The 27,996-nt window shown below is 42.1% G+C and overlaps 1 protein-coding gene across 1 annotated transcript; it reads right to left on the reverse strand.

Annotated features, from left to right (window-relative positions):
- Positions 1–953: 953 nt before the first annotated feature.
- On the reverse strand, positions 954–27,985 carry tubgcp6 (tubulin gamma complex component 6). The gene is made up of 25 exons (XM_085412690.1): positions 27,714–27,985; positions 26,516–27,321; positions 26,187–26,350; positions 25,365–25,578; positions 23,879–24,037; positions 23,426–23,547; positions 23,204–23,267; positions 22,993–23,102; positions 22,755–22,846; positions 20,595–20,734; positions 18,602–18,751; positions 17,037–17,118; positions 16,369–16,457; positions 16,097–16,212; positions 15,123–15,261; positions 14,999–15,046; positions 13,042–14,854; positions 12,443–12,604; positions 9,999–10,167; positions 5,797–5,938; positions 3,981–4,175; positions 3,255–3,387; positions 2,336–2,549; positions 1,650–1,843; positions 954–1,442 (listed from the first exon to the last, which is right to left on the reverse strand). The coding sequence occupies exons 2-25, from the start codon at positions 27,299–27,301 to the stop codon at positions 1,351–1,353; spliced, it is 5,589 nt and encodes a 1,862-aa protein (XP_085268816.1). The 5' UTR covers positions 27,302–27,321; positions 27,714–27,985; the 3' UTR covers positions 954–1,350.
- Positions 27,986–27,996: the final 11 nt, after the last annotated feature.

The raw sequence follows: 27,996 nt of genomic DNA on the forward strand, positions 1-27,996 counted from the left end.
GTGTGGATGTTTATGGCATGTATTGATTCAGGCAGTAAACTGGTAATGAGGATTACAGATCACCTGTCAGAAATGTGCAGTAGTCAGAAGCACATTCAAGCTCACCAGAGCATTAGAAGAGCGAGTCTCGCACTTCCAAGGGAACAACTGCTATCTGGGCAATTTGTCAGAATAGCTTTTTTTTTTTTTTCCCCCCTTTTTCTTTTAATGGCTGAGTTCCCAGAGTTGACTCATGAACTCGTGGTGCCGCTTGTAGCCAGAAGAATACACACGTAAACACCGACTCTGTTCCAGGAAACCAAGCACATTTCCCTAAACGTCGACTAACTTTGTGGCCTGATTGGAAACTCCAAACTGGCAGGCTGTTTGATGCGGCATAGATAAAGCAGTTTATCCAATATCCTCCTTTCTCAGGGGACGGCAGAGGCACTTTAATTACACCTTTACTAAAATTGTGCTTAGTGCAGTGGCCAACAGTGAGTAGTTTGGGGTTTGATGATTCACATATAAGCGGGTGCCTGTGCTTTTGCTGAGCAGTGGCTTAATTGGTGAGATTTGCTCTAAATGCTTCTACCCAGTCACAAAAAGAAATCTTAGTGTATAGAGGCTGATGCAGCCCATTACGCTCATTACAGCTGTGCTGCATAGTCTTGACATATTCTCTTGTAAGTAATGCACAGTCAGTAAAAATTTGGGTTATGAAGTTGTAGAAAATAAATTTCTGTAATATAGCAAGGATGGCATTTTCTCCCTTTTTCCTGTCTTTTTGTAAAAGGCTGAAGTTGCCACTACCCGTACAGCTTTGCACTTAATTTGTCCTAATTTTCTAGAACTGTGTAAACATGCATCCTTTAATAAACATGAGTCATTTTTCTTACTTGTGTAAATGTTGTATTTTCTTTATCCCACAAAAGAACTTTAAAAAGTATAACACAGAGACACACACATCCAGAGAATAGAGATTTTATTTAGAAAAGCATCTGCTGTAGCATGTACATTTACCTGACACTTATAGTTTTTAAAAATATACACAGCTGTGTGCACACCTCAGCAAGTGATGTATTACAATAGTGTCATCTCAGTCTTGCTCACACTCTCTCTCTCTCTTTCTCACACACACACGCAGGCAGGCAGCACAGATTTATTCAAAAGCTGTTTTTAATTATTCAAGTACATATTAAATTCTGCACACTGATTCAGGATGAATGCCTAAAAACTTTTGAGTGTCACAGCTATGTCCTATAATATACTGCAGGCAGGATTTAAAAGTATTTTGGTCATGAAATGAAGGTGTAAAAAAATAATTACAGACATATAACCCACTTTTTAGAAGAAAGGATTCCTTTAAGATCATGAGTCTTTGTAGTAGTTGTTGAAGTTGATGCGAAGCAGGAAATCTTCTAAATGTGGTTGATAGCCTCTGTTCACCAGCTTGGTCACCACTGAGAGAAGAAAGGAAGAGACATTTTTTAATGCTTTACACTCAATGAAACCAGTTTTTCAGCAAAGTCAAAAATACTAAGACTGCACAGACTAACTTATTTATTGATGCCTCACGTGAACCCCTAACAAACCTCTTTGAGCTTAGAAGGAAGATAAACAAGCTGAACTTTCATTCATACAGACAAAACAACATTCCCTGGCCTTACCTTTGAAAAGAAAGTGAGAGTAATACTTGAAGGTATTGTACGACTGCTGCATGGCAATGAAGCTTGGGTGCACTGCCTCCCCCTGCTGTTTGTCCCAGGGCTGTGCAATTAGCTGGGCCCGAAACTTGAGGATCAGGCTGAAGATGCTGTGGATGATGTTCATGACCGGAGCTGCTTTCTCCGTCAGCAAACCCCTGGAGAGGCGACGAGTGCAAAGTTTAAGAGACATGACAAGAAACTTCGGAATGACTTTCAGACGGGCTGAAGTTCGACAAATATGAGTGTGATACTGACAACCTCTCCTAATGAGATTAAATCTTTCATGGAGTTCGAGTTAGCCTCAGATTCAGCTGGAATTTTAATTAACTTGTTACGTGGAGGTTTAATTAATTTTAGATGAAATTATGGGAGCTAAATGCTACTTTGACATGCTTTGCCCGTACAGAGCCTCAAGAAATGTTGTTAATCTGCTGAACTGCAGCTGTGATCACTCAAAAGGCTGATTTTTGTTGTTGAAAAATGTATTTCATTCAGAATTTTTGATCTTGTTTTAAATTATTTCTTGACCTCTTAAAATAAATAAATTCGCCCAAAAACTAGTACCTAATCTATGCATAGTCAACAGAAAAATCAAACGGCAATAATTACTTAAGCGGCATTTCCCCATTTGCAGTTCCAGCACTCACCTGAAGATGGCTCTGTTGAGGTAGTCTGCATGTGTACGGTGGATGGCATCTAGGTCGTTGGCAGTGGCCAATTTGGCTGTGAACTCACTCCAGGACACTTGCAGGATTTGATTAGCGATGTATCCCTGTATCACCTTGACAAAATGCTGCATCTCGTGTCTGTACAGCTGCAGCTGACGGAACTGCACCGAGCGACCTGCGCCTTTCACCAGCGCTGAGAGACACAAAGGCCATCAGAACAAGTTATGCTCAGTGCTGCAAGGACCTAGAACATAAACATCTGCTGGTTACAGACTCTGACACGCAAGGATTTGTGGCTGGTATCAAATCAATGCAATAATCAAAGCCTCCAGGCTCTCTGTATTCTCTTAGTGTAACAAAAGGCTATTACAGCTGACTTTGGGCTCTGGGAACTTGTAGCAATCATCTTTTTTTGTTGTTTTGTTTTGACTTTTTGACAAAAAGTCAATATATATAAATCATTACAGAAAATAACTGATAGCTGAAACTACATTTATGAAACAGACTTTGGTGGATTGTATTTCCTGCATGTGGGACATTCACCCAGTTTACAGATGAAAACTACTAAAGGATCTGCCTGAGTCATAATATTATTTCTGTATTATTAATATTAATTCATTTAGGGGTTTTTTTATCCATCCTATCAGGACCTCCATTTATGTAGTCTACACTGACTTTAACTGATCAATATCACCTAACCCAGGGATGCACACGGTTTTACAACAATCCCACAGGTCTGAGGTTTGCTTTGTATAAATAAATAAAAAAATCTCAACATTCTCTTCCATGTATATTTTATAAACCACTGCAGCACAACAGGGGAGATTCTGAACTCTTGCTTCTCAGAGGTAACCTGGAGTTCAAGCTGGGTTCTGAATCAGCAGCTCTGTCCTCTCACCTGTTCTCTTGAGGTGAAACCAGACATCACGGAGGCTCCACACCATGTGTTTGAGCTGCAGCAGGAACGAAAACAGGCGGTTGTACTTGTTCATGCAGCTGTCTGTGATGATGATATTCAACGGCCAGTCGACCTGGGAGATGTTGCGAGAAAAAAAAGAAGAAAAAAATGTAACTGCTGTAAGGAAGAACGGCACGTGGAGCTTTGAGTGTGAAGGAAAAAGGAGCTGAGAAAAACAGGTAAAGAGAGAGTGATGGATGATGTGGGGGAGGAGAGGAAAAAGGTGTGAGTGCAGAGACGTTGACAGAGGAGGTGAGAGGATTGTGAAGTTAAGCCAGAGTGGTGAGAGAGAGGAGTTAGAGGTAGAAGAAAAATTGGGTGGAGAAATGTGCGGAAACAAAGCGAGAAGGACGAGGAGGGGAAGTGGGCCAGGACAGTTAAGACTGAGATCCACCAAAAACAGGAAGAGTCTGAGAGCCAAAGGAGGGAACGAACACTCAGGGCAATATGTGCAGCATTAGTCATTGTGCATGTCACCTAAAAGACGCGACTCCAATCGATCTATGAAGTTGAACCATTTAAGTGTGTGATAAGCTCATTTTCCACACCCAAAGCAGTTTGTCAAAACATGACAGGCTGTCACAGTCAAGCTGCCACTCAGGCTGAGACAAGCACACCCATGCAAGGGTACTCGCTCATTTACCCCATTAAAACACTCAGCCTCACCTTGTAGCGCAGCTCCAAGCAGTTAAGAGAGTCCGGGGCATGTGGGTGGAAGGTCTCGGGGAGGAAGCGAAGTGCGAAGGTGAAGTTTCCAGCCAAAGGCGTGTCCCCGTGTAAGCTATACTGCAGGGCCTTGCTGAGGATGGAATTCAGGACTAAGGGAGTTAGGAGCTCGCCTGGGGTTTGGCCACTGGCCAGCTGGGTGGGAGATGGGGGAAAGAAGAAAAAAAAGTAATGTGTTGTTGGGGCGCATGTTCATATTTAGAAAGAGCTGATTGACTCATTTAGGGTAAAAAGGAGTGATAATAAGTGAAATCTGCATTTAAGCTGGATAAACAAAACCTTCTGTCTCGTGAGCGTCAAGAGACAGGTGTACCTGATCATTTCATCAGAAAGGCAAGAAGGTGTTAGCAAAGGCTGTGCTTGTTAATTCCTGGCAGGAAGAGGTTGAAGTAAAGAGTCTAGAAATATCACACTGATGCTTCGTGTGCTTCAAAACAAGCAAACAGGGATGGAATTGGATACAAATTGCTTACAAGGTTAAAAGTTAAACCTGCTTCTCTTTATGAACGAGCCCTAAAAGCTCTAAACAGAAAAGCACAACAGCATCACCGCTGTGATATTCTTGAGATTTATGAAATATTAAATATTTTGCAAACCTAATTTTGTATTCGGATGTTTGAAAATGGTTCGCAGTACTGCACGGCCACCTTTATAAAGATTTGTACAACTTTGCTCACAGCAGATGAGCAGAACTTCAGCATTAGTGTTCAAGGTAAATCCTAATAGACGCTCCACTTTTGTGCAGAATCGTCTTTTTCATTTAAGTCCATTAAAGATCTTAACAAGCTCCCGACCAATTTGAAAAATGTAGGTTTTTAATATCTCTTCTCATCATCCAAAAAACTGTCCACACGAATCACCGAGCGCTCATCTTTTTAAAACCTTTTACAGCTTTTTCAGCCACGTAAGTACTGAGAGCATAGTCTGGCTTTGAATGTAAAGTGGACATGAAGATTTTATAATGTGTATGTGTTTTGTTGGTGGTGTGGTGCTGGACAGTTTTTAAGATTTCATGAATATAATATTATTTTGTTGTGCTTTTATTTAACGTTTATAGTTTATTTGTTATTGTGTCCACCTGTCCAGAGACTGCAGATGAACAAACACCAACTCCTAAAAAGAAATCTGGCTCTTTAACTGCTAAATACTCCAATAAATGTACTATCCACTTGCTATGTTAGCATGCAGTTAGCAAACAGTGGTATTTTAGACATTTTTAAAATAGAAAAAGCTCCCTCCAACCCCCATATATACATGTAGTCACCAAGTCTATTACTAATATCAAAATATTGATCTGATGCAGCTTTTTGGAAATTGGGTTATTGCAATTTACATGAGCGATGTTGTGAGATTATATGTGACAGAACCACAGTGCACACACAGGCTCCAGGGTACTAAATCACATTTGCAGGAGGACATACGAACCCTTAGAAACTGACCCTCTGGGTAATGAGGCAAGAAACGACTGCTATCTAACTGTGGCGTATACATTCTAAAACTGTGTTTAGAGTTATAAATGACCGGGGAATTTTCAAGGTTACCCGTGCCTGCTTTTTACAAGCAGACAACATTTAATACATGCAGCATAAATAAAACAAAATAAAAATAAAAATTCCCAAATGGAGACCGGGCATTTGACCTTGCTCTGAGATTCTCTTTCCTGTCCGCTGCTAGAATTCAACACCAGAGAGAAAGAGACAACCAGCCCATTTCAAATAAAGACAACAAAAAGATATGAAGCACAAAAGAGCGTCACCTTCTCAAACAGCAGATCGCTGAGGGACTGCGCAAATTCGCCGTCCTCCATCAGCAGGAAGTGGCGCAGCGCCTCGAAGTGTCTTTCCACACCGAGCTCCACAAAAAAGTAGTCCACCACGGCCTTGTTCACTAAAGATACACTGGGAATGGAAGGTGAGGAAAGGAATGACTAAGTTAAGTTGAGAAAAGTTTGTGCTGACTTGCAAATTTCATACAGGTTGTAGACAGTACAGGCATCAACCCTACTGAAGCTCGGAGAATATACCAGCATATTATTTTTCACCCCGTGGATGGCTTTCTATGTGGCATTACTTTAAATCGTCTCTCAGCAATTCACATTTATAAAACAGTCTGATTGTGAGAAGGTTCTCTTTCACTCAGAAGTTAGCAAGGAAGAGTCGAAAATAGATTTCTGTCAAACTCCACTGCATTGTCTATGCATGGAATAAAAATGTGTTAATAAAAATTACGAGCTAACACTAAATATTCGGCACTCTTTCTGTGTGCAGTGAGGGATGAGAAAGCCATTTCTTTTACACACAAAGGCTTGACTGCATGGGGTGCAGGAACACTGCAGGTGAAGACTGACAAGCTTGTCTGGAGTTCTGATGGAATCTTAAAATGGATGAAAGGCAATAAGAATTTAAATTATTCCTGCAGCTCCGAATAGTGCGCATGCGCCAACCAGCGTGCAGCCTGTTACAGTCGCTCCTGCTTTTCTCTTAGTTTAGCTCTTTTTTCTTACGTATTCTTTTTTTTTTCTGACTTGTATTTTCCTCCGTTTTCTATCTCTTACTCAATCATGTGGATTGAGAGAGTTTTTGTTCTTCTGGTGGCCGTGGAACTGTTACTTTTATCATGGAACGGGACCGCGGCACATCTCCTACACGCACGGACTGTTTACTCCAGAGATCAGCTGATCGCCCTGATGCCGGCCGGCTCGCTGGCCAGGCCCGCAGAAGTGCCCGCAGAAGTACCAGCTGAAATTTGGAGGAAAACACATCGGGGATGCAGAGGTCAAGGACAGAAGAGAAGAAAAAAGGTGACGGTGAGACAGCGGAGGCTCGAAGCGAGGAGGAGGTTTAAACCGTGTCTGCCGTCTATCGTGATGGGAAATGTGCGATCGTTGGCAAGTAAAATCGACGAGCTCTCAGCACTGGTACGGAGTCAGAGGGAATACCGAGAGTGTAGCCTGATGTGTTTCACCGAATCATGGCTGCACCAGGTCATTCCCGATGAGAATGCTTCCGTGGAAGGCTTCCACACTGTTCGGGCGGACAGGGACAGCATCGCTAGCGGTAAGCGTAAAGGAGGTGGGCTTGCTGTTTTAGTTAACAACCGGTGGTGTAACCCTGCCAACATAACAGTCAAAGAAAGGATTTGTTGCCCGGACACTGAACTGTGTGCTGTTGGACTCAGGCCGTATTATTTACCCAGGGAATTCTCTCACGTCATCTTGGTGGCTGTTTATGTTCCCCCCTCTGCTAACCCCACAGCTGCATGTGACACTATCCACTCTGCCATAGCTCGGCTACAGACTCAGCACCCGAGTGCCTTTATTGTGATCTCGGGTGACTTCAACCATGTATCACTGGACAATACACTACCAACATTCAAACAATATGTGGACTGTCCCACCAGGGGAGAGAAAACTTTAGACTTACTGTATGCTAACGTCAAGGATGCATACAGCTCCTCCTCCCTCCCCCCACTTGGTAGGTCAGATCATAACCTGATTCACCTCACCCCCCGCTATGTGCCAATTGTGAGGAGGGAACCTGTGACCACCAGGACTGTTAGGAGGTGGTCAGAGGAGGCAATAGCGGAACTACAGGGCTGTTTCGAGGTGACCGACTGGGAAACACTCTGTGAGCCTCACGCCGAGGACATCAATGGGCTTACTGAGTGTATCACAGACTACATAACTTTCTGCACCGACTCCATTGTTCCAGCTCAGACTGTTCATTGTTACCCAAATAACAAGCCGTGGGTGACTAAGGACATCAAAGCCCTCCTCAACAACAAGAAGAGGGCTTTCAGAGGGGGCAACAAAGAGGAGGTGAGGAAGATCCAGGTGTTACTAAAGGACAAGATCAGAGAGGCTAAGGACAATTACAGGAGGAAGCTGGAGTGGAAACTCCAGCAGAACAGCATGAGGGAGGTGTGGAGGGGCATGAAGACCATCACTGGATTCAGGCCAACCAACAGCAGGGGAGCTGAGGGAGGTGAGAATAGAGCCGACGAGTTGAATCTGTTTTTCAATAGATTCGACACCACAGTGTCTGCTCCCACCCCCACAACCTCACCTGCAGTCAGCCTGGAATCCAGAGCCACACCACTGTGCCAGCCTCTCTCTTCACATGTTGCCTCCTGTGAGATTCCTGACACCCCTCCCCCACCCATCACCTTCACTCAATACCAGGTTGAGATGCAAATGAGGAGACTTCACTCAGGCAAGTCTGCTGGACCAGACGGAGTGAGTCCCCTTGTCCTCAAGGCCTGTGCCCCCCAGCTGTGTGGAGTCTTTCATAAACTGTTTATGCTGAGTCTGAGTCTGCAGAGGGTCCCGGTGATGTGGAAGACATCATGCCTCGTCCCTGTACCAAAGACGCCTCGTCCCAGTGGCCCCCAGGATTACAGGCCCGTGGCACTGACCTCCCACATCATGAAGACCCTGGAAAGGCTCATCCTGGACCAGCTGCGACCCATAGTAAGACCACATCTGGATCCCCTTCAGTTCGCTTATCAGCCTCGTCTCGGAACAGAGGACGCCATCATCTACCTGCTCAATCGTGTGTACACCCATCTGGACCAGCCGGCGAGCACTGTGAGGGTCATGTTTTTTGACTTTTCCAGTGCTTTCAACACCATCAGGCCGACCCTCCTGGGTGATAAGTTAGCAGCGATGCAGGTGGATGCTTCTCTGGTGTCCTGGATTGTTGATTACCTGACAGGAAGACCACAATATGTACGTCTCCCACAGTGTGTGTCTGACAAGGTGATCAGCAACACAGGGGCACCACAGGGGACTGTCCTCTCCCCCTTCCTCTTCACCCTCTACACCACAGACTTCAGCCACTGCACAGAGACCTGCCATCTTCAGAAGTTTTCTGATGACTCTGCGGTGGTTGGATGCATCAGCAGGGATGATGAGACAGAGTACCGGGCTGTGGTCGACTCCTTTGTCACGTGGTGTGAGCAGAATCATCTGCAGCTCAACGTGGCAAAGACCAAGGAACTGATCGTGGACTTCAGGAAGACCAGGAAACACTTGACCCCTGTTTCAATCCAGGGGGTCAGTGTTGACATTGTGGAGGACTATAAATACCTTGGAGTACACATTGACAATAAACTGGACTGGGCTAAAAACACCACAGCACTTTACAGGAAGGGCCAGAGTCGTCTCTATTTTTTGAGGCGACTGAGGTCCTTCAACATCTGCCAGAAAATGCTGAGGATTTTCTATGAGTCTGTTGTGGCCAGTGCGATCCTCTATGCTGTTGCATGCTGGGGGAGCAGGCTGAGGGTCGCAGATGCCAACAGACTTAATAAACTGATCCGTAAGGCCAGCAATGTTGTGGGGATGGAGCTGGACTCCCTCAAGGTGGTGTCGGAGAGGCGGATGCTGTCCAAGATAAAGACAATGTTGGATAACACCTCCCACCCACTCCATGACATGTTGGTCAGTCACAGGAGCACGTTCAGTGAGAGACTGAGATTACTGAAAAGCACCACTGAACGACACAGGAAATCATTCCTGCCTGTGGCCATCTCCCTGTACAACGCATCCACTTAACACACTGTTTGCTGCTACAGCTACACATGTTTCTTTTCCAAATATTTATTTATAAGTGACTTATGTATGTATGTATGTATGTATGTATGTATGTATGTATATATATATGTATATATTGTACTATTCTTAGTTAGCGTATTGTCTGTCTTGTCTTAATGTTGGTTTAAAATGGAGCACTGTAACAAAAAATAATTTCCCCCAGGGATCAATAAAGTATTCTGATTCTGATTCTGATTCTGATATACTCGACTACAGCTTAAGTGGCCTGAATAGAATCTATGAAAACTCACACTTGCATTTCTCTAAACATTGTATTTGGCTTTAAACACAGACACTCGGTACTCACTTGTTAAGGATGTTATTACCATTTTCTAACACAAACTCTTTTTTTTCCAGACACTCACTGTGTGATGAGCGGTGCAGTCACAGAGTGTTTTATAAGGACTGGCAGGGAAACCATCTCGCTGAGTTGGACAGCTGTGGTGTCTGTGGCTCTGTGGAGTGTGGGGTCCACAGGAAGGCCCCAGGGGCCCCGAGTTACCTGCTTCAGCAGCTGACACGTAGGGGAAGAAGCTGTGAGAGAGAGATGACAGGCATGCCGCTGAGGAAATATCACTCTGACGACTGCAAACAACAGTGCCGTGCCTCAAAGTGTAAAAAAAGACCCAGAGTCATTTAAGTAGGTGAAAATGGACTCAAGCAAAATGTATTTTTCAAACATTTAACCCTCTCAAGGCAGGCGTTGCTGATTTGCAACAGTTAAAAACTAACAACCTGATTACCCCACATACATATTTTATGAGTTTTTTTACTCAGAAGTACCACTGCAGGACTTGGTTGTGCATTAGCAACAAAAAGTTTAATTTGAGCCTGAGAGGGTTAAGCTGTTATGAACCAAATGATTAATCAACTTATTGAGAACCAAAGCCTATAAATGAATATTGCTTATACTTGTTTGTTACAGCCACTGAGCTACTACCTTAACTCTTTACCTATTGAAAGCCTCCTTGCAGTAACCTTTATATCTGTTTTCTGAACTGAGCTGTTTCTCTCATATATCAGGCCTGCTTATGGACCAAAATGAGAAATCCAGAAACTATTCTAGTGGTCGTCAAACCACATTTTTATTGATATATACCGAGGTGTCAAAACCCATCATTAAGGATCCTGGGGAGGACATCAAATCTTCTTTATAGGGGTAAAGAGTTCAAGGTGCTCTGTAATGCTCATTTCCAGCTCCATATTAATAATATTGAAGTTGGTATCTTATACTGTGCCTCTGTCATCTTCTGAGAGAAACCTTAAGGCTGCTCTTTCAAAGAGCCTATTTTCTTCTGCCCGTTTGGCCATTACAAAGTTGGAAAAGCAGGTGAGTGGGGCTTCCACGGTCACAACCACCAGCTCCATCCCTCTGTGACATCACAAAGGTCCAGGAGTAGAAAAATGTGTCAGTAACTGAGTGTTGAAAGTTGTCTGAAGTTTAGCTTTTAGGCTTACTGGGATTATTTGCACATATGCTGACCTTATTATTTGAAACTTTTGGGAGTAACCATTTATTTGTACATATAGGATTAAAATGAAGGAAAAGTAAATTGGGTCTAATTAAAAATTATTCAGAATATATACAATTACCATCACTTTGATTTTCTTGAAAAGCTATAGCATTTACTGCAAGTTGATCCTGTCATTTTGGGGGTTTTCCGTAGCCTCATATCTTTCATAAAACTTCCTAAATTATTGCTCCTGACTTTGCTCAGTGGTGTGGAACACGTATTTGTCTGAGTAGATTTCCATGACTGATTTCACAGTAACTCCAGAAACAGGGATGAATAATAGCAGCATGACTGAATGTTGAACACAGAGTGAACAAGACAGGATATTACTCCACCGAGCCACGAGGCATCCCACCCGAGCATAAAGCAGACCTTTATGAAATATTACTGCTTTTTATGCAAACCTTTGCTTGCTGATGGAGCAAATATTCAACAGCCTCTGGATTTGCAACAGTCCTGAACATGTAAAAATAATTGTTTTAATTTACATCAAGTATGTACCACAAGACTAGGCTGTTACACATTTTCACTTCTTTGCAATTTGAAATGATGTTTTAAAAAGATGTGCCCAAGGCCTACTTGGCGTAGGCTGCAGCTATTTTAATTTCTACAAGAACAGATTAGCCTTAAAGTGCTTCATGTGCTGAGTTTCATCTCATTTTCAGCAAAAAGAAAAACATAGCAGTTTTAAAGGAATTATTTGTGGTTCGTTAATGGCACAAATTAATATAAATAGTATTAAAAATGGAGAGTAAAAAAAGCTCTCTTATAAAATGAAAAGACAAAAGTACATTCATTATTATAAATTGTTGATATTTACAGCACTTCTGTGAGTGCCGTTCATGTAAAATTTTGAAACGAACCTTTTTCAGCTACTCGCTAAGTATAGACAGATAGGCAGGCAGATTAGATACACAGATAGATAAGCTTATTATTTGAATGCACTGAAAATGCATTTGAAAAGGTTTTATAAAACAAAATCCTACAAGCCATAAATTGAAAATATTCTCTTGGGCACAAAAACATCAATGAGCCATTTAAATAGGAACAAACTGTTTCCGTTTTGCTGCTGTGCTGGATTTTGAATGCCAAGTACAAACTGATCAATTACACCATATGCACCTACATTATGTTACCTCTTATCCACAACACACAAAGGAGATGCCACGAGATGTGGCCAGAAATACTGTTCCACCCCACCCCTCCACCCCTATACAAGTCGCACTTCACTTTGCCCTCAATAAACAAGTCCCAAAGGAGCCGTTCATTTCGAGCCCTTGATATTTTCAACTAACCCATTAGGTTGTAGCAGTCCTCATACTGTTCCACCTGGTATTGGGCAGCCAAAGCCAAGAGGTATTCCTGCTCGGACTTTTCTCCAGGGGACAACCCTAAACAGGTTGTCCAGGACCCCATGCCCTCAGCCAGCTGCTCACTGGGGCATTCTGACACAAAACCTAAGGAGAAGTGTAGACTAATTACTTTTTACAAAGAAAGAACATAATTTGCAGTGACGTCTCAATTTACACTACATGAAAAACACTTTACACTTCCAGCTTTTCACACCTTCATGCAAAGAGTCAGGTGACACAAATTTTGCCGTTACAATAAAACGGTGATTATGCTAAGCTTCACATGAAAATGCTAATGTGAAAACAGGGTTAACAGGGGTAATACACTTCAGATATACTACTTAATACCCCACTACAAGCCCCGAGACAACAACGTGGATACAAGGAATAATAATTTTGCAAATGAACACTAAAGAGCTTGGGTTCAATTTTATATCCTCAGAGTTCGTAACATCTTAAAAATTACTGAGTGTAACATGTGGTTAATTACATGAATGTCACAACAGAATGTGTATGTGTATAACACAGGCTTTGTTTCGTACCTTTGTTGTATTCATTGCCCTTTACTTTCTGCTGATTTCCAGTTTCTTTGTCCTTCACCACACATCCAACACCAAGTGAAGAATCTGACGAGTGTCCATAAGTACTGCCTGCCAATGGGGCAGGTTGTGGCTCAGTCCCCAACACCACACAGCCTATCCCCAGTGTCGAATCAGACGAGTGTCCATAGCTGCTGCCTGGCAGCGGTGATGGAAGCGGTTCACTTTGAGAAACAACACATCCAACACCTAAATTTGAGTCTGAAGAATGGCCGTGGGCACTGCCGGGCAGAGGAGACCGCTTGGGCTCATCTCCTGAAACTACACACCCAACACCTAACGCTGAGTCTGATGAGTGTCCGTAAGAGCTTCCAGGCAAAGGCGACAAGGATGGTTCTGCTCCAGATACCAGACAACCTGGCTGAAGGGTGCTGTCTGAAGCGTGCCCGTGCTTACTCCAACGAGGTTTTGCTTCGGGAACGTTGGACACAAACTCACCAACCTTTATATTTGCGTCAGAGGAATGACCGTGGATGCTGGGAGCAGGGAGTGGTACAACAATCTCCGATACATTTTCTCCAACTTGAATATGAGCATCTGAACTGTGCCCGTGAACACTGGGCGAAGGTAGAGGGGAAACTACATCTGGAATGAGTTCCCCAACTTTTATGTGGGCATCTGAGACGTGGCCGTGGACATTTGGAGTAGGAAGAGGAGCGACAAACTCTGAAACGTTTTCCCCAATTTTGACGTGAGCATCGGAAGCGTGACCATGGACGTTAGGAGAAGGTACAGGAGCATCGACTTCTGAAACATGACCTCCAATTTTGATGTGTGAATCTGATGCATGGCCGTGGATGTTCTGCGAGGGAAGTGCAGCAGTTACCTCTGATACATACTGTCCAATCTTTATGTGAGCATCAGAGGAATGTCCATGGATGGTGGGTGAAGTTTGACTGACATCTGAATGAGGACTGGAGAGAGGCCTGTGAAAGTCTGGCAAAGGAATATTTTTTCCATCTTTATTGTGTGTGTCTGAGCTTTGCTCTTTAGCGCCTGTCTCCTGTGGCTCCACGCCACCATCATCAGAAAGACTTGTCAGGACTTTGTGATCACCTTGGTCACCTTGCACAGTTGTAGTGGAAAGAGCCTTGTTAACCACGTCATCTTTGGATTGTCTGTCTTCTGGTTTAATTTCGAGAATCCCTGTTTCTGCATCCTGTTGGAGTATAGGTGTAGATTCCTTTTGTTCGTTGCCTGTATTTGAGCCACTCTCATCCACCTGCTGTGCTGAGGCTTGTGAAGGTTGCGCGCACACACTGCTCTTTTCAGACTCCTCTGGGGTGTGCAGGCCTAGAGAGCTGGACTGAGAGGCTCCGGCTAGCAGGCTAGTTTTGGTTACAGTTTCCTGGATTTGAGGAATTTTCTCTTCAGAGGAGATGTGAAAGGAGTGGTTTTGGATCATGTCAGGCAGGACTACAGGTCCCCAGCGGGGCCTGGGCTGGACTGACGCTTGGCCAGTGATACCCTCAAGTGGACTAAAGGGGGCACTGAAGTCATAGTCTACTAGTGGAGCTGTAGGACAGGCTTTGGGTAGGTCAGAGCCAATCTCCTGTAGAGCCATATCTACCTGCTGACTCTGAGACTTCGGAGACTTGGGAAGAAAGTCACCGATGTCAATTTCCTCAGAGATGAGGGCAGGGTCCGCTGTAACCTGTGCAATCTTTGGCGAAGGCAGATCGTGTGGTGGTGATACAGCTTCAGATTCTTGAGCCTTTGTTGTCTGCTGCTCTGACAGCTCCTGGGTGGGAAATTCCTGTCAAGATATGTTAACAATTCAATATTATGTTTCTGGAACACACATCAAGTGACATGAAGTGAAAAAAGACTGGATGTTCAAAAACTAGCTTGTTGTTTGTCGTGGAGGAATCTGTTGTGCTGAGGGAGCAGGTGACATTACTTCCAAATGAGGTCTCTCCTGACCCAAGGGATATTTTTCCAGTATGGCCTGGAAACAAATCACAAAAGGTTCGGTTACAAAGTTTTGGTTACATGTCTTTGTTTTCTATTCATTTGTAACAAACCTGAGTTTTTTGCCCGTCATCCCTGAAAAAGTGAGCACGAGCTTCATCGAGTCTCATTCGCTGCACTCTCCACATGGCTCGTCTCTCTCTGCGAGCTGCTTCCTCCGATAGACGGCTGTACTGAGCGATCAGCTCCTTCCTAGAATTAAATAAATGGAAAAAAGAATGTTAAAGTAGCTGAAGGTCTTATCCTCAGTCGCTTACTGAAGTCTGCAATAAATGCTTGTATAAATGGCCCTGCCATTCCCGAACTGACCATTAAGTGATTTTTTTTATATTTGTGCTAACGTTTTATTCATATTTGTGCATGACTGTGATGTATCCAAAATGTTTGCCCCACCTGAGCTTGTGGTTTAGAGGGACTCTGAGAGTACTGGTAACCTGTGTGCTTATAATACGTGTTGGCTTTAATTAGAACTAAATTCCTCAACAAACTACAGGCAATTAATCAGTAAGACCTGCAAAAACATGAAACCTGTGCTTTCCTTGACAAAAGCCTTATTTATCCACACATGAAAAGAATTTAGTTTTTTGCCTAGCACAGCAAGAACTGCACTACTTTTTTATTCTTCATCCTGCAGCTGAAACACAATAATTTCCCTTGTGGGATCAAAAAAGTATCCGTTTATCTATCTATCTATCTATCTATCTATCTATGGACAGTTAGAAGGTATTTATATTTTGAATAATGCAAAGGTTGCACCAAGGGAGAAGTAAGGATGTGAACTGTTTGGAGGAAAAGCTGTAGATGACAGGTGTTTTTTTTTTAAGCTATGGTACCCTCTGATCTCGGCCATGTCATTGTAGTAAATAAAAGCTTAGTGTTCACATTATTTGCTCATGGTGCTGAATCAGTTATGGAAATTTGGCACATTAAAACACGGGACACAGAACTGATGTCCCATCATGTTTGCATGAGTAGGTTGATATAGTTTTTTCAAATAAAATCTTAACAGCTGTAAAGGCAGTCAGACCTAGCTCTCTGCTCCAGCTGCTCCTCCAAAGCTTGAAGTCTCTTTTCTCTGTCCCTCAGCTCTCTGGCAAAGCTGAAGTCATCCTCCTCCTGCTTCTTCTTGGCTGCACTTCTCCACTGGCACCACACGCACATACATCATTACTGTTTATCACATGGTCTTTTCTTACTATCTGAGGATCACATGCAATACCTGACAATACACAGTTTAATCTAGGCACTCCTATTCACACACTTTTTTTTACCCTCTCTCTCTCTTTCATGTCTTACTACCTCTTGCTCCTGCTCCAGGTGCTGTTTCAGTTCCTCAAAACGCTCCCTCTTCTTGGCCTCCTCAGCCAGACGTTGTGACACCTGGCGCCCTACAGGAGGCGGGGGAGATAACAGTGAGCTGTTTACCCCTCCACACACACAGAAAAGTACATAACATTCTTGTCTGCCTCTCGCACACACTTAAACAAGACAACATCACCATCTGCCCCATATAAACAAACTCAAATATGCCCGTGCCAAGACACGCAAAGCGCATCAGGCTGAACACTCCCCCCCCCACCCAGCCACCACTGCCCCCCAACAGTGCCACACATCCTCTGAAGTAATAAATGATGTGAAGAGTGAGAGCTAAACTGTGCAAGTGATGATTAGATTTCACAACCCATGGTACTGGAAAGTATTCAAAGCCTTCCTCACTGCAATTGCCCCATGCATCTCCTCTGCTCTCCCGAGGGGTGGGAATGGAGCTGAAGGAAGCTCTCGCATTTAGCAATCAACAAGCGAATCAGGCTTATACTTAGAGTTGAGCCATTTGTTAAAGGTATACCCAGCAGGATGTGGGTTATGCATGTACGTCACGCAGTATATAAAATTCTACTTACAGTGTATGTATGTGTGTGTGTGTGCGTGTGCGTGTGTGTGTGTGTGTGTATAAATGTTACACTGACCGCGGATGCTCTCCAGGGTTTTGGCTGCTGACTCTCTGACCTGATTGATCAGCTCCTGGCGTGCCTGCTCTGCCCTCAGGGCCTAACAATAGACAGAAAAAAAAATATCATCATTAACAAAGATCTATGTCCCTGCCCTGTCTCTCACCTCTCCTCCCCCTCCTCAGCCAGAGGCTCACACAAGATCCGCCATACAAGCCAGGTTGTTACACTAAATCAAGTACAAGCTCGAGACTTCATCCACATCATTTTAATGACTGGCTGCTGAAATCCTCTGTACTTGAAGAGCAGTGCCACTTTGATGGATTGTGTAATGTAAAAAAAAAAAAAAAAAGCGGAAAAAAAAAGTTCTCCTTTCTCTTTGACTTACAGGACAAGACCTGTAATCAAACACTGTATATAAAAGATGGACACACCCTCTGGATCTAAAAAGCATAGAAGGAATTTCTGTAAAAAGATCATTGTCTGGATATGAATTTGCTGAATCACAGAACAAGATTTTAAGCAGTGGAAGCGTCCTGGTTTCTGTTTTTCAGTCTGATTACTACTAACCAATCCTGGCTTTCTTGGCATGCAGGCTAACAGTCAGCAAAAACTTTGGACTGTATTTGCTTAACTGCAATCCTGAAACCATCAACTGCTATTTGACAGTAATCACAGTTTCCATAAGTTTAGTAAAACTAAATTACATTTTTTTTTAGTTTATTAGTGTAATCTGCCTAAGGAGGATGTATTAAGACTGAGTCAACTGCCTTCCCAAACTGTTGTGTTTGTATTGAAATATCTATTAAATTTACTCCAGCTGGTAGTGTAAGACTGCACACCTTTGGACCAAGAGTCGCAAGTTCAACTCCCGCCCGGCAGTGGTATCTAGTAAGGGTCCTGGCTATTCCCCCCATGCTAAAACCAAGCCCTGAAATGGTGCAGCCATGTCTGCAGCCTGTCTGCTTGGAACATTTCACTACATGTTGTACTCTGTATGATAGCGTATGTGACGAATAAAGGTTCTTTGTTGTTGTTGTCCAGAAATGGAAACCAAACTGAATTGAAACAAAAGGTAAATAAAGACTGAAATGAATTAATGAAACAAAAATACAAAACTAAACTGTGTTCACAGATTAATGTGAAAGAACCCTAAATCTGCATATACTGTTCATTTGGGAATAGACAGCCCCATGTAGTCCAGTGTAACTATTGTGTAAGTCTGCAGTATCCTCATTTTTTAGTCAGATACAACCCCCTGTTGTTGTATTCCGTTTCAAAAACCTAGCGAGACAACTGCCAAAACGCCAAACTTAGGCTTTAAATGCTAGTCCACAAACCAATGGATGGCATCTTGGTGGCTATGTCCATATAAATATGGACTACATATAGTCTATGGTAATGATTTGTCTTGTTAAAGTTCCTTTCTCACTGCCTCGACTCTAGGCTATATAGCTGAAAAGCTCTCATAAATGTAACTGATGATTTTGAGCAATGAGAAAATCTCAGACTCAGAAAAAAAGAAGAAGAAAAACACATCACAGACATCTAAGATGCACAAGAATATCCATGTGTGTCATTACTTGTTCCTCCCTGCTGATAGCACTGTGCTTTGCAATTCTCTCCATGCGTCCACGATACACTGCACAGTCTCTCTCAATCTCCTCCACCTCCTGGAGAGAGAAGGTGACAGCGATGCGGGGTACTGGCAGCTCCGACCAGCAGATGTAGTGCTGTGGACACACAGTTGACAGAATCTTAGTATCATAAAAAGAGGGAAAAAAAATTTCACGGATCAATTCGGATGACTCATTTGGTGGATTTTGACATATTTTATAACCCCAGAGTTTCTTTCATATTAAAATATGTGTTACCAGCTGTCTGAAAATGTAACTCATTTTTACAGCTACCAGCACAACACAAACTAGCAATGAATTTAGGATGATGTTGAAGACCGGTATGGGAATGAATTTGAAATAGAAGCTATGCAATGACCTGGTTATGGTGGTGCTGCTTCTAATTAAAAAAAAAAAATCAAAGTGTTCATTATTCCATCATACAAATCTGTTATACTGTGTTTAACGAAGAAAGCATAATGCAGACACTGTAACTGGCCTTGTTCCCGTTTATGATCTTATGACTGCATGGGATTAAATCAGAGTCAAACCTTCAGAAACTGTATTAATTACTGCCAAAATTGAAAAACTAAAATGGATATCAAAAGATCCCCTGGCCCCAAGACTTCAGAAATGAATAATTACATTGCCTGTGACATAAGACACTTCACAAAATATGGAGAGTTGTTTTTTTTTGGTTTTTTTGTTTTATCTAAATCACACCGTGCCTCTTGTGCGTTTGATTGTTTCATGTAATTATGTTACCATGAATCAGTTTTTGTACTTTTATTCAAATATGTATGGTTTCCTTTGTGCGCTTGTTTTGCATATCGGTTTTATGCTGTACATTGCATTACGCATTTCATTCAGAAGATAACGGTAACAAAGTATTTCTTTAATTAAAGACATGGATTCATGTGCCATATCAGCTAGTAAGCACATTAATGCCCATCACTTCACTCTTGTGTTTTTAATCCATAAATTCTTCCTAGGTATTGATAACTACCCTGCAGGCTAGAAAGACTCAAGCATCAGGGGAAAGAACAGAGAGAGGAAAAGTTACAGAATGCCAATTAGAAACAAAGGTCCTACAGCTTAGGTCATGGAGGTAGGGAAGTTATGCAAAATACATTTTCATGAAAACTTCACCACTTTACTGATTTTTCCCCTGGTTTGCTATATAAGTGATTCATTTACTTACAATTTAAGTTCTTTTTGGTCAAATGTGAAAACTTTCTACATTCTCTTGTTATGATACTAAAGTGAATGAATTTGAAGCTTCAACTCCTGGTTGACAAGAGGCGGACCAATTTACTGGCAGGCTAATCTTTTTCAATTTATCAGGATGTGTATTTATGATGGTTAATAAATGTAAGGAAGAGAAAGAACAACCACCCTTCAACCATGTTGACGGTGCATAGTTTGTCCACCAAAGAACACTCTGTCAGTGTACATACGACTAATGAAAACCATTGGAGAATATTTTTGACAACCAGCTGAGTGATTTAAAAAGTAATATTTCATGATACCTAGGACACCAATAGCAATATTATTCTTTCCAAAGCAGGAGTCAAACATGAGTATGGAAGATGAAAAATCTGCCTGACAATAACAGGAAATGTATCACAATTCTGATGACAGCATATTAATAAAGTTTCAAAGAGACCACGTTCCCATCTGTTGCAGTAATGATTGTTTTTTCCACTATTTCTGGCCAGTATGGAGTTTCAAGTGAATAGAATTTGTACTGTGGCATTTATAATCAAGCACATACAGCCAGTTCAATTGATATCAACAGCAATAACAGAGGAAAAATGGCTAGGTACTTTTAACCATTTCTCAACATGTTTTCTGTATTTACAAGACTCAAAAATTCTATACTGGGCAAATTAAGAAGGCTATCTACGTTATATGTATGTATATCTACATAAATGTGGATCTGTGAATGTGCAAAACAAACCTGTGGGCAGCAGATTTTGAGGAAGTTGATAGTCTTTCCACACACATACACATCATTGGCAATGTGTCTCAAGAAGACTGGCACACAATCCTCCACATCCTTTGAGATCAGAGTGTAGCCTTGGACCCAGAAGTGTTTGTCTGCAGGAATTCAAAGATGTCTATTACATGTTGTCCTACAATTTAGAGTAAGTAGTTTTCGTGGTCCATTATGCCTCTTATAACAGCACATCGTACCCGGCACTGAAACATCTTAAAAGCAATGGTGGTGGAGTAATACCCAGCCCATGCTGGGGCTGAAACTTTTCCTTATTAGTATGACTTACGGGGCATGGCAAAACTCTGGCTGCTTGAATTAACTCTTGGAAATTGTTAGCTCTTAGCTCAGTGATCCTCAGCAAAAAGTATAAGAGAACATGAATGCACGAGGCTTCCAGAGCTCTTTACAGAAAGCCCGCGGCTTGCCAAGAAAGCTTAGCTGCTGATTGCTTCCTTGGCCGATGGAGTTCGAGGAGAACAATGACATTTGTGTGTCCTCCAAAAAAGCAAGAGTGTGAAGTGCAGAGGTTCGCTGCAGGAGTTGATGAGGTGTAGCCGATGAGCAAATGGACCTGTTAGTCAGACAAAGCTGAGGTGGTGGTCTGACCTTGAATGGGGTGTTGCATGACGTACAATATTTGGACAGTCTTGATTCATGTAGCAGTATATATATGGAGTAACTGTCAAAATGGAAATAAAAAGAAATGTATACAAAAATGTTTACAAAAAACGAATAAACTAAAATGGGATGCTTTCACGTACAATTCTGCCTGGCTAACAATTTAAAAACCAGAGAACCAAAAATCAGCAAAATCCAAAAGTTGATACCATCAAACGGCAAACATTTTTTTCTTACCCGAATAATTAAATTATCAGCCAATTAACAAAAATATTTAGTGGTTAATCATCTGTTCAACTGACTAATCAATCACTCAGTGACTGGACTGACACACATATCTTCATACACGTCACTACCAAGCACAATCTCATACACACACTCACGCACACCTTCATGCACCAACGTACTTTTTGCACAATACTCACTCTTTTGCACATCTATTGCACTTTTGCGTCCTCACTGTCTTGTGTCTGTATCGTTGCGCTCTGTCTGGTGTTGCACTGTCTTTGTTATGTTTTTTTGCAATTTTTGCACATTGCACTTTATGTAGTCCTGCGTTGATTGTCTGTTATACATCATATGTAGCACCATGGTTTGGAGGAACGTTGTCTCGTTTCACTGTTTACTGTACCACTGCATGGTTGGCATGGTTGCCACTTGACTAATATTCAATTATTCTCAAATGATTCGGTGAGATTTGAACCCTGGCCTTTTTCTTTTTTTTTTTTTTTTTTTATTGTTTTTTTTCTGATCCTTTAAGGACTACACCCAGGACTGTTAACAATAAAAAAATAATATATAGCTGTTCATCTTCTGATAATAGCAACAACAATCAAATGACAGATAAGCTACAACAACATTTGTATATAGTAAACAGCTATTGTAATGTTTATTTTTCAAGTTTTGATATTAATGAAATTAAAGCCATTACACAATACAGATAAGATGACCACAGATGAAAAATTAGACATGACAATGAAAAGCAGTGTGAGCAAAGCAACATACAGAGACACACAAAGTCCCTCAGATCCTGCAGAGTACAAACGAGTCTATTTTGGCCTCAAAGCCTCTTTGGTCTCTTCTGGTCTCCCCAAGGGATCAAGTCATTAATAAAGTCATTAATTTTTCTGGAAGCAAAAAATAAATTCAGCAGGTCCATGTGTGTCCATGGCAATTAAACCAGAACCAGAATAGTTGTACCAGCTAAAAAGAATAAAGGACCACTACTTATTTGTATGGCTTACTGAGTGAAGATATCTCTGGTTCTTCCAGCTGGGGTATCTGATTCAGTTTCCCACTGATTATCGTGCAATAACGTCATGACAGCTTTTATAGACACAAGGACAAATCCTACTAGGCAACAAACGCTGTAATAAAATCTATTTTTTTCTGCTCAACTATGTATCTGGCAGGTTTTTCATTTTCAGAGCCTGGAGACCGAAGCCAAGGTTTTGATACGGTGACATGTGTGTATATGTGTGTGCAAGTACTGTGTCTCCTCACCTCTGTAGCTAAGGTATTCCTCATTGACCTGGATCATGAACTCTCCATAAACATCACGAAACACGCCACTGTACACCCAGTCAGACACAAACCTAAGTGAGGCACAGAAAAACAAAACAAAATAGTGGTGTCACTCTTAGACAGATTTATCAACCATTTAGCTATATCACTAAAATAATATAGGATATATTTTGCTGTTTTCAGGATGCCTGTCTGCACGGGGCGCATAGAAACTGACCGTGTATAAGGTTCACAGCTGCTCTTCAGCAACGAAAGAAGAACAGGGTAGTTCTCGTTGCTGCAGTTATTCTGTGCTTCATTGTACAGGTAGGACAGCAGTTTAACACCCTGAGGAGAGCCACACGGTACTAAACTGACAACTCATCTGATAGGCTAAACACAACTGTGATAGAAGACATATTGCAGTTTGCAGATAAAAGAGCACTCACCACAGGGAAGGTGGCCTGGCCTGCACCCAAAGGCCCATCCACACAGCACAGTTCTGACAGGTATCTTAGATTAAAAGAAAGCAAAGCATTTTTGATTTGCTGATATTTACATCAAGGTCCTCTTTGAAAGGATATGGCTGTACTGTCAACTAAGTGAGGTGGAGGTTCAAAATGACAAAGTTAACACCAGAAAACCAGCGTGTAAAAAGCATTTGACCTCACCTGAGTTGGCGACCCACTTTGCGGAAGAGAAAGCCAATGGTCAGCAGGCTAAGAGTGGGTGGCGTACTAAGAACGCAAGCCCTGTAGTAATGCAGATACTTCCTCAAGCCACCGGTAAAAGCCTAAGAGATGGAATATATGTTCACAGATTAAAATGCATGTGGACTTCTTTCTGTGTTGGATTTTGTTGCCTGCTATGGACTGCTTCATTTAGGGCACTTTAATTTTTTTCTTTCCCTGTTTTTATATATTATATAATATTTTTAGACGTATTTATTTATTTTGCTGCGTACGCAAATAAGATGCTCATGTGTTTGTCTCAAAGTGCCCATTCAGGAAGATTATTTCCAATTTCTGAACACAACACTATTAACAACAGTACAATGCAAGCAGAGAACTTAGAGGAAATAATTTGCAGCGTTAGTGGTATTAACGATGCTTATGCAAACATACCTGGAAGACTAAGCCCTTCTTGTCAGCACTCTGCAGAGAAAAGCGGCTGAGCCTCAAATAATAGGTGCCGTACTGGGCCAATTCCCCCAAGAGACGAGACACGCTCTCTGGAGAGGCTCCTGACACACACACACCGGGCCTGACGTCAAACTGAACACTCTAAGAAGGGAAACGCATATTGACAGATGGTGGACAAAACACAATAAATAACTGTACAGTCTAATAAAATCCAATAAAACAGCCCGGCAGCAAAGACTGTCTTTAGTGCATTCGATATTGAATTTTGCCAAGGCTGTAGAAGAGTCACGTCCATGGTGATTTTTGAAGGCACGGCTTCTGCTGGTATTATTTTAGACTGCATCACATAATCTGCTGTGTGTTATTTTTGTTATTTTTTTCTTTCACATTGATTTTTTTTATAGAGATATTTACAGTACTTCAAGACAGCACACATCTGGGGGCCTTGATCCACAGCCTTGATTGCACTTGCAGTAAAGAAAACACCTATGTAACTATAGAAACAAAATTTGACCTCAAGGCAACCCAATGAAGGAGGCAGGACTCACTTAGATAACAATATACACATACACATATATACAATATATTCTTTATATAGTTTCAAAAAACCAAAAGTGGGCGAGGGTGATGATTATTTATTTGGTTTGCCAATTTTATGAGAATACATTTAATTTCCTTGCACTGCCATATGCCCCTAATGCATTCTGCCGTCATTTATAGCCATCCTTGTTTCTCTCCTCTGCTCCGGCTTCACTGTGTGTAAAACCACTCACCATAAGCACAGAGCAGGGCAATGAAGCAAAGTAAAGATTGCATTACTCGAGTTGAAGACAACTCGCCACATTACTGCAACTGCACAAAAAGCTTCCCAGCAAATGTTAATCTGCGTAAAACAACAGGGGCAAATGACTGAGATTTGTCGTTATAACAAAGAAGGAAGTGGGAAAAGCTATGTCTGCCCCGTACCCCCTGGGGCCCCACCAGCAGCAGTCAGCCAAAGGGAAACACTGATGTTAATCATAAAAATATGCCGGAGAGTCAAGATAAGGAATTGAGAAGTAAACAAGATAAGTAGGATGCACTTTATGTTGTAAAAATAAGTATAATCTTCCGACAAAAAATAAGAATTTAATGGGAAACAATAAACTACCAGCAGAGCTCCCCTGGGTTTTTGTGTTCAGAATTAGGAATATTTTATTTTATTTCATGATCATTTAATCAGGCAGCTGACTTAAGCATACACTTCACACTGTTACATTTTATGAGTCAGTACAGCTTGTTTATATGCACGAATTTCCCATTATATCACATTCCAGCTTCTCCTTTTAATCTGTTTTTCTATTTGTAGCATGTCACGGCGCTTTTAGTTACTTTTATCACTTCTGCCTGACAGACTACTAAAAAACAAAAAAAAACAAAAAACAAATAAAGTGCATTTTAGAGACTAATAAAAGATAACGAACTGCACCTGGTTGAGAGGAAAAGTAGTAGAAGCCACTCCAATCAGGACGTTAAGGAGATCAGACACCAGTTGCTTCTGGGAGTCCAGGGGTAAGGGGAGGACAGGAGACGGTGTGCTCGTGCTCACCACCCTCATTTCACCCTCCCAAAGCCGATAGAGCTGATCAAAGGCCTCCCTGCCTCCCTCTGTTAGATAGAAAGACTCCCTTTTTCCAGGTGGGCTAGTGAGACAAACGAGGCATTCAGTTCAGTTTTCCAGAGGGAAGAAAAATACAAAACCCAAAAAAACTAAGCAAGTGGGCCTCTCCAATACCTTGATGACTCTGTAGTTAATAGTGTATGTGTCATTATGTCATTTTCTAAACTAAAGGCTTTGGTTTTATTCAGGATACTCTTGAATTCAGTATCTACCAGCTAAAGTGGATTTCTGTTCATTTATATGTCACAGATTTTGTTGTCATTTAACATTTAGATGTTTATTTATATTAAACCTCACAACCCAAACACAGACTGGTTTATTTTTTTCAAAAATGCTTTTTTTCCACATTTTCATTAGTTTGGCATCTTCGGTCTTACAAAAACGTAAGCAAGCTTCTATGATTCAATCTATCATTATTTATATTTTTTTCAGCTTTTTCTGGCATTTTATAGACCCATCAATTATTTCAAAAAGGCAGAACAATAAAACTATGAAAAGAATCAGTAGTTGCTCTCATATTATAGTGAGGAACTAGATTTACAACTGTTAGTGGGTTACAGCTGTTTTTTTTTTAAATACGAAAAGAAGTTTGGCATGCTTACAGCATAATCAAATTGACACATCACTTACCAGCCAACAGACTCCCAGCAGCGGCGTCTTCCAGGCTCAAATGTGCGTAGAGCCTCCCAGATATCAAAGTCTGGAATGGGGCTAGGCTCTGACTGAGAGTCTGGGGTCAGGTTGGAGGCTGACTGGAAGCCCTCATCTTCACACTGATCTAAACAAGGAGGCACCTGCAGAGAACAACAAAGAGAGAGTGCATAAAGCAATGCAAAGATAAATTATTTAAATCAAACACTGTGCAAATATGAATACGCTGAGCTGCTGAAGTGGACATATGATAAAACAGCCTAAGCTAAACTAAATATATTACTTAAGGATATAATATGGTGTCTTACTCGTATCGCCAACCCTGTTACATCAATATTACTGGGGATTGGAGGCAGATCTAGTCTTATGTCCATGTCTGAGGTGCGAGTGTGCTGGAGTGCTCCAAACAGGGTCAGCCTGGTCTCCTTTTCAAATCTTTCTTCTGCTTCTAGTTTTGTTCTCAAAGTTAGCAGTCCTGTGCCAGGTGGAGCATCCATCAGCCTCTGAGTTCCATACAGACTCTCCAAAGTCCCCCATTCCTCCCCACACACCAGACCCCATGCCCGGGCCTCCAGCCTCTGCAAGTCCTCACTTTGGTAGCTCCATGGTTGAGGCATCCGCAGCACAGGCCTCTCTCTTCTCATATAGTCCCTGCTGAACGAGGTAGGGGGAGGAGGTGCCGACCCAGCAAGGTTCACAAGAAGGTCAAGGACTGCATCCACTTCCTTCAAACCAGAGTATTCTCCCTCCGGCAGCCTCCCGAGCTGCTCTTCCAGCCTTTCTGCTTCCTCTCGACAGCCAGCCACACGTAAATCAAAACATATCATCAAGACTTTATTTCTCGGTGGTGTATTAGCTGTGGCACTCAGTCCTGGTGCAGGTCCTTTGGTGCCATCTTGAAACAGGTTAGACAGGAGGGCACCGTAGGCACGTTTTTTAAGAGCCCTGTGGAAACTTTCTCTTGAGACTCCTCCCAGTGCTCTGCGCTTCCATGACACCCCAGAAAGGCTGCAGTCACACAGGGCACTCAGCAGTTCAGTGATGCTGCTGCTGGTACAGCTGGGCATCATGCAGTTGTTAAGGCTTGGGTTCATGGTAGCTCTCTTGCCTCAGCCTGTATGAGTAAAACAAACAAGTTTTAGGTGATTGCTTTTAGAACAACTGTAACTATAACAGACGTTTTCCTAACAACACATAGACATCAGACAATAACTCAGTCCAACCAACACTGGTAGACATATTACTGTTGAATACTTCCTTTATAAACCACAGTATACGTACGTGTGTGCGTATGTATCCTATACATAGTGCGCTTACTCTGGCTGTTTTTATATGTATACTGTGTCAGCTAACTAGCATCACCGTTAGCCTTATTAGCTAACGTTTGAGATATCAAACGGCATGTTTTTGTTTCTTTAGCAAGCCCTGTGCTGTTCCGAGCTAAAACTATATTTCCTTCTTGTAGTTTTCTATCTTCTTGGTATAGTATTATATGTATTAATTCACCTGAAAATTTGAACCTTGCATCCACCTCCAGCGACTCCTCCCGTGCATGCTACCGTTTGTTGTGACCAATGTACCTCTGCATCGATTAGCCTTCCAGCTACGTTTAAGCGCAATAACAGTCGGACCAATTATATATTTATTTCGATTTTGTTTTTTTACTTCAGCTACAAATTAATATGCAGTGTTGCTGCACTTAGGAGCTAAAAGCAAGCTAGGCGCCTCATTCATCTTCCATCGTCCGCCGCAAGGAAACAAGAAACAGTAGATCTGCCTCCCCCTGTCT

Source organism: Rhamphochromis longiceps, linkage group LG7 (assembly GCF_057381845.1).
Source record: "Rhamphochromis longiceps isolate RC_006_pf linkage group LG7, R_longiceps_female_GT1.1, whole genome shotgun sequence".
Classification (NCBI taxonomy): domain Eukaryota; kingdom Metazoa; phylum Chordata; class Actinopteri; order Cichliformes; family Cichlidae; genus Rhamphochromis; species Rhamphochromis longiceps.

Bases quoted from the DNA above. Each gene is read 5' to 3' on its own strand.
- tubgcp6 (XM_085412690.1), bottom strand. From the start codon at position 27,301: ATGAACCCAAGCCTTAACAACTGCATGATGCCCAGCTGTACCAGCAGC. The intron at 3,388-3,980 runs GTGAGGCTGAGT...AACATCTCCCAG, and splicing joins GCTTGGAGCTGCGCTACAAG to GTCGACTGGCCGTTGAATAT. The intron at 1,443-1,649 runs GTAAGGCCAGGG...TTCTTCTCTCAG, and splicing joins CTCTCACTTTCTTTTCAAAG to TGGTGACCAAGCTGGTGAAC.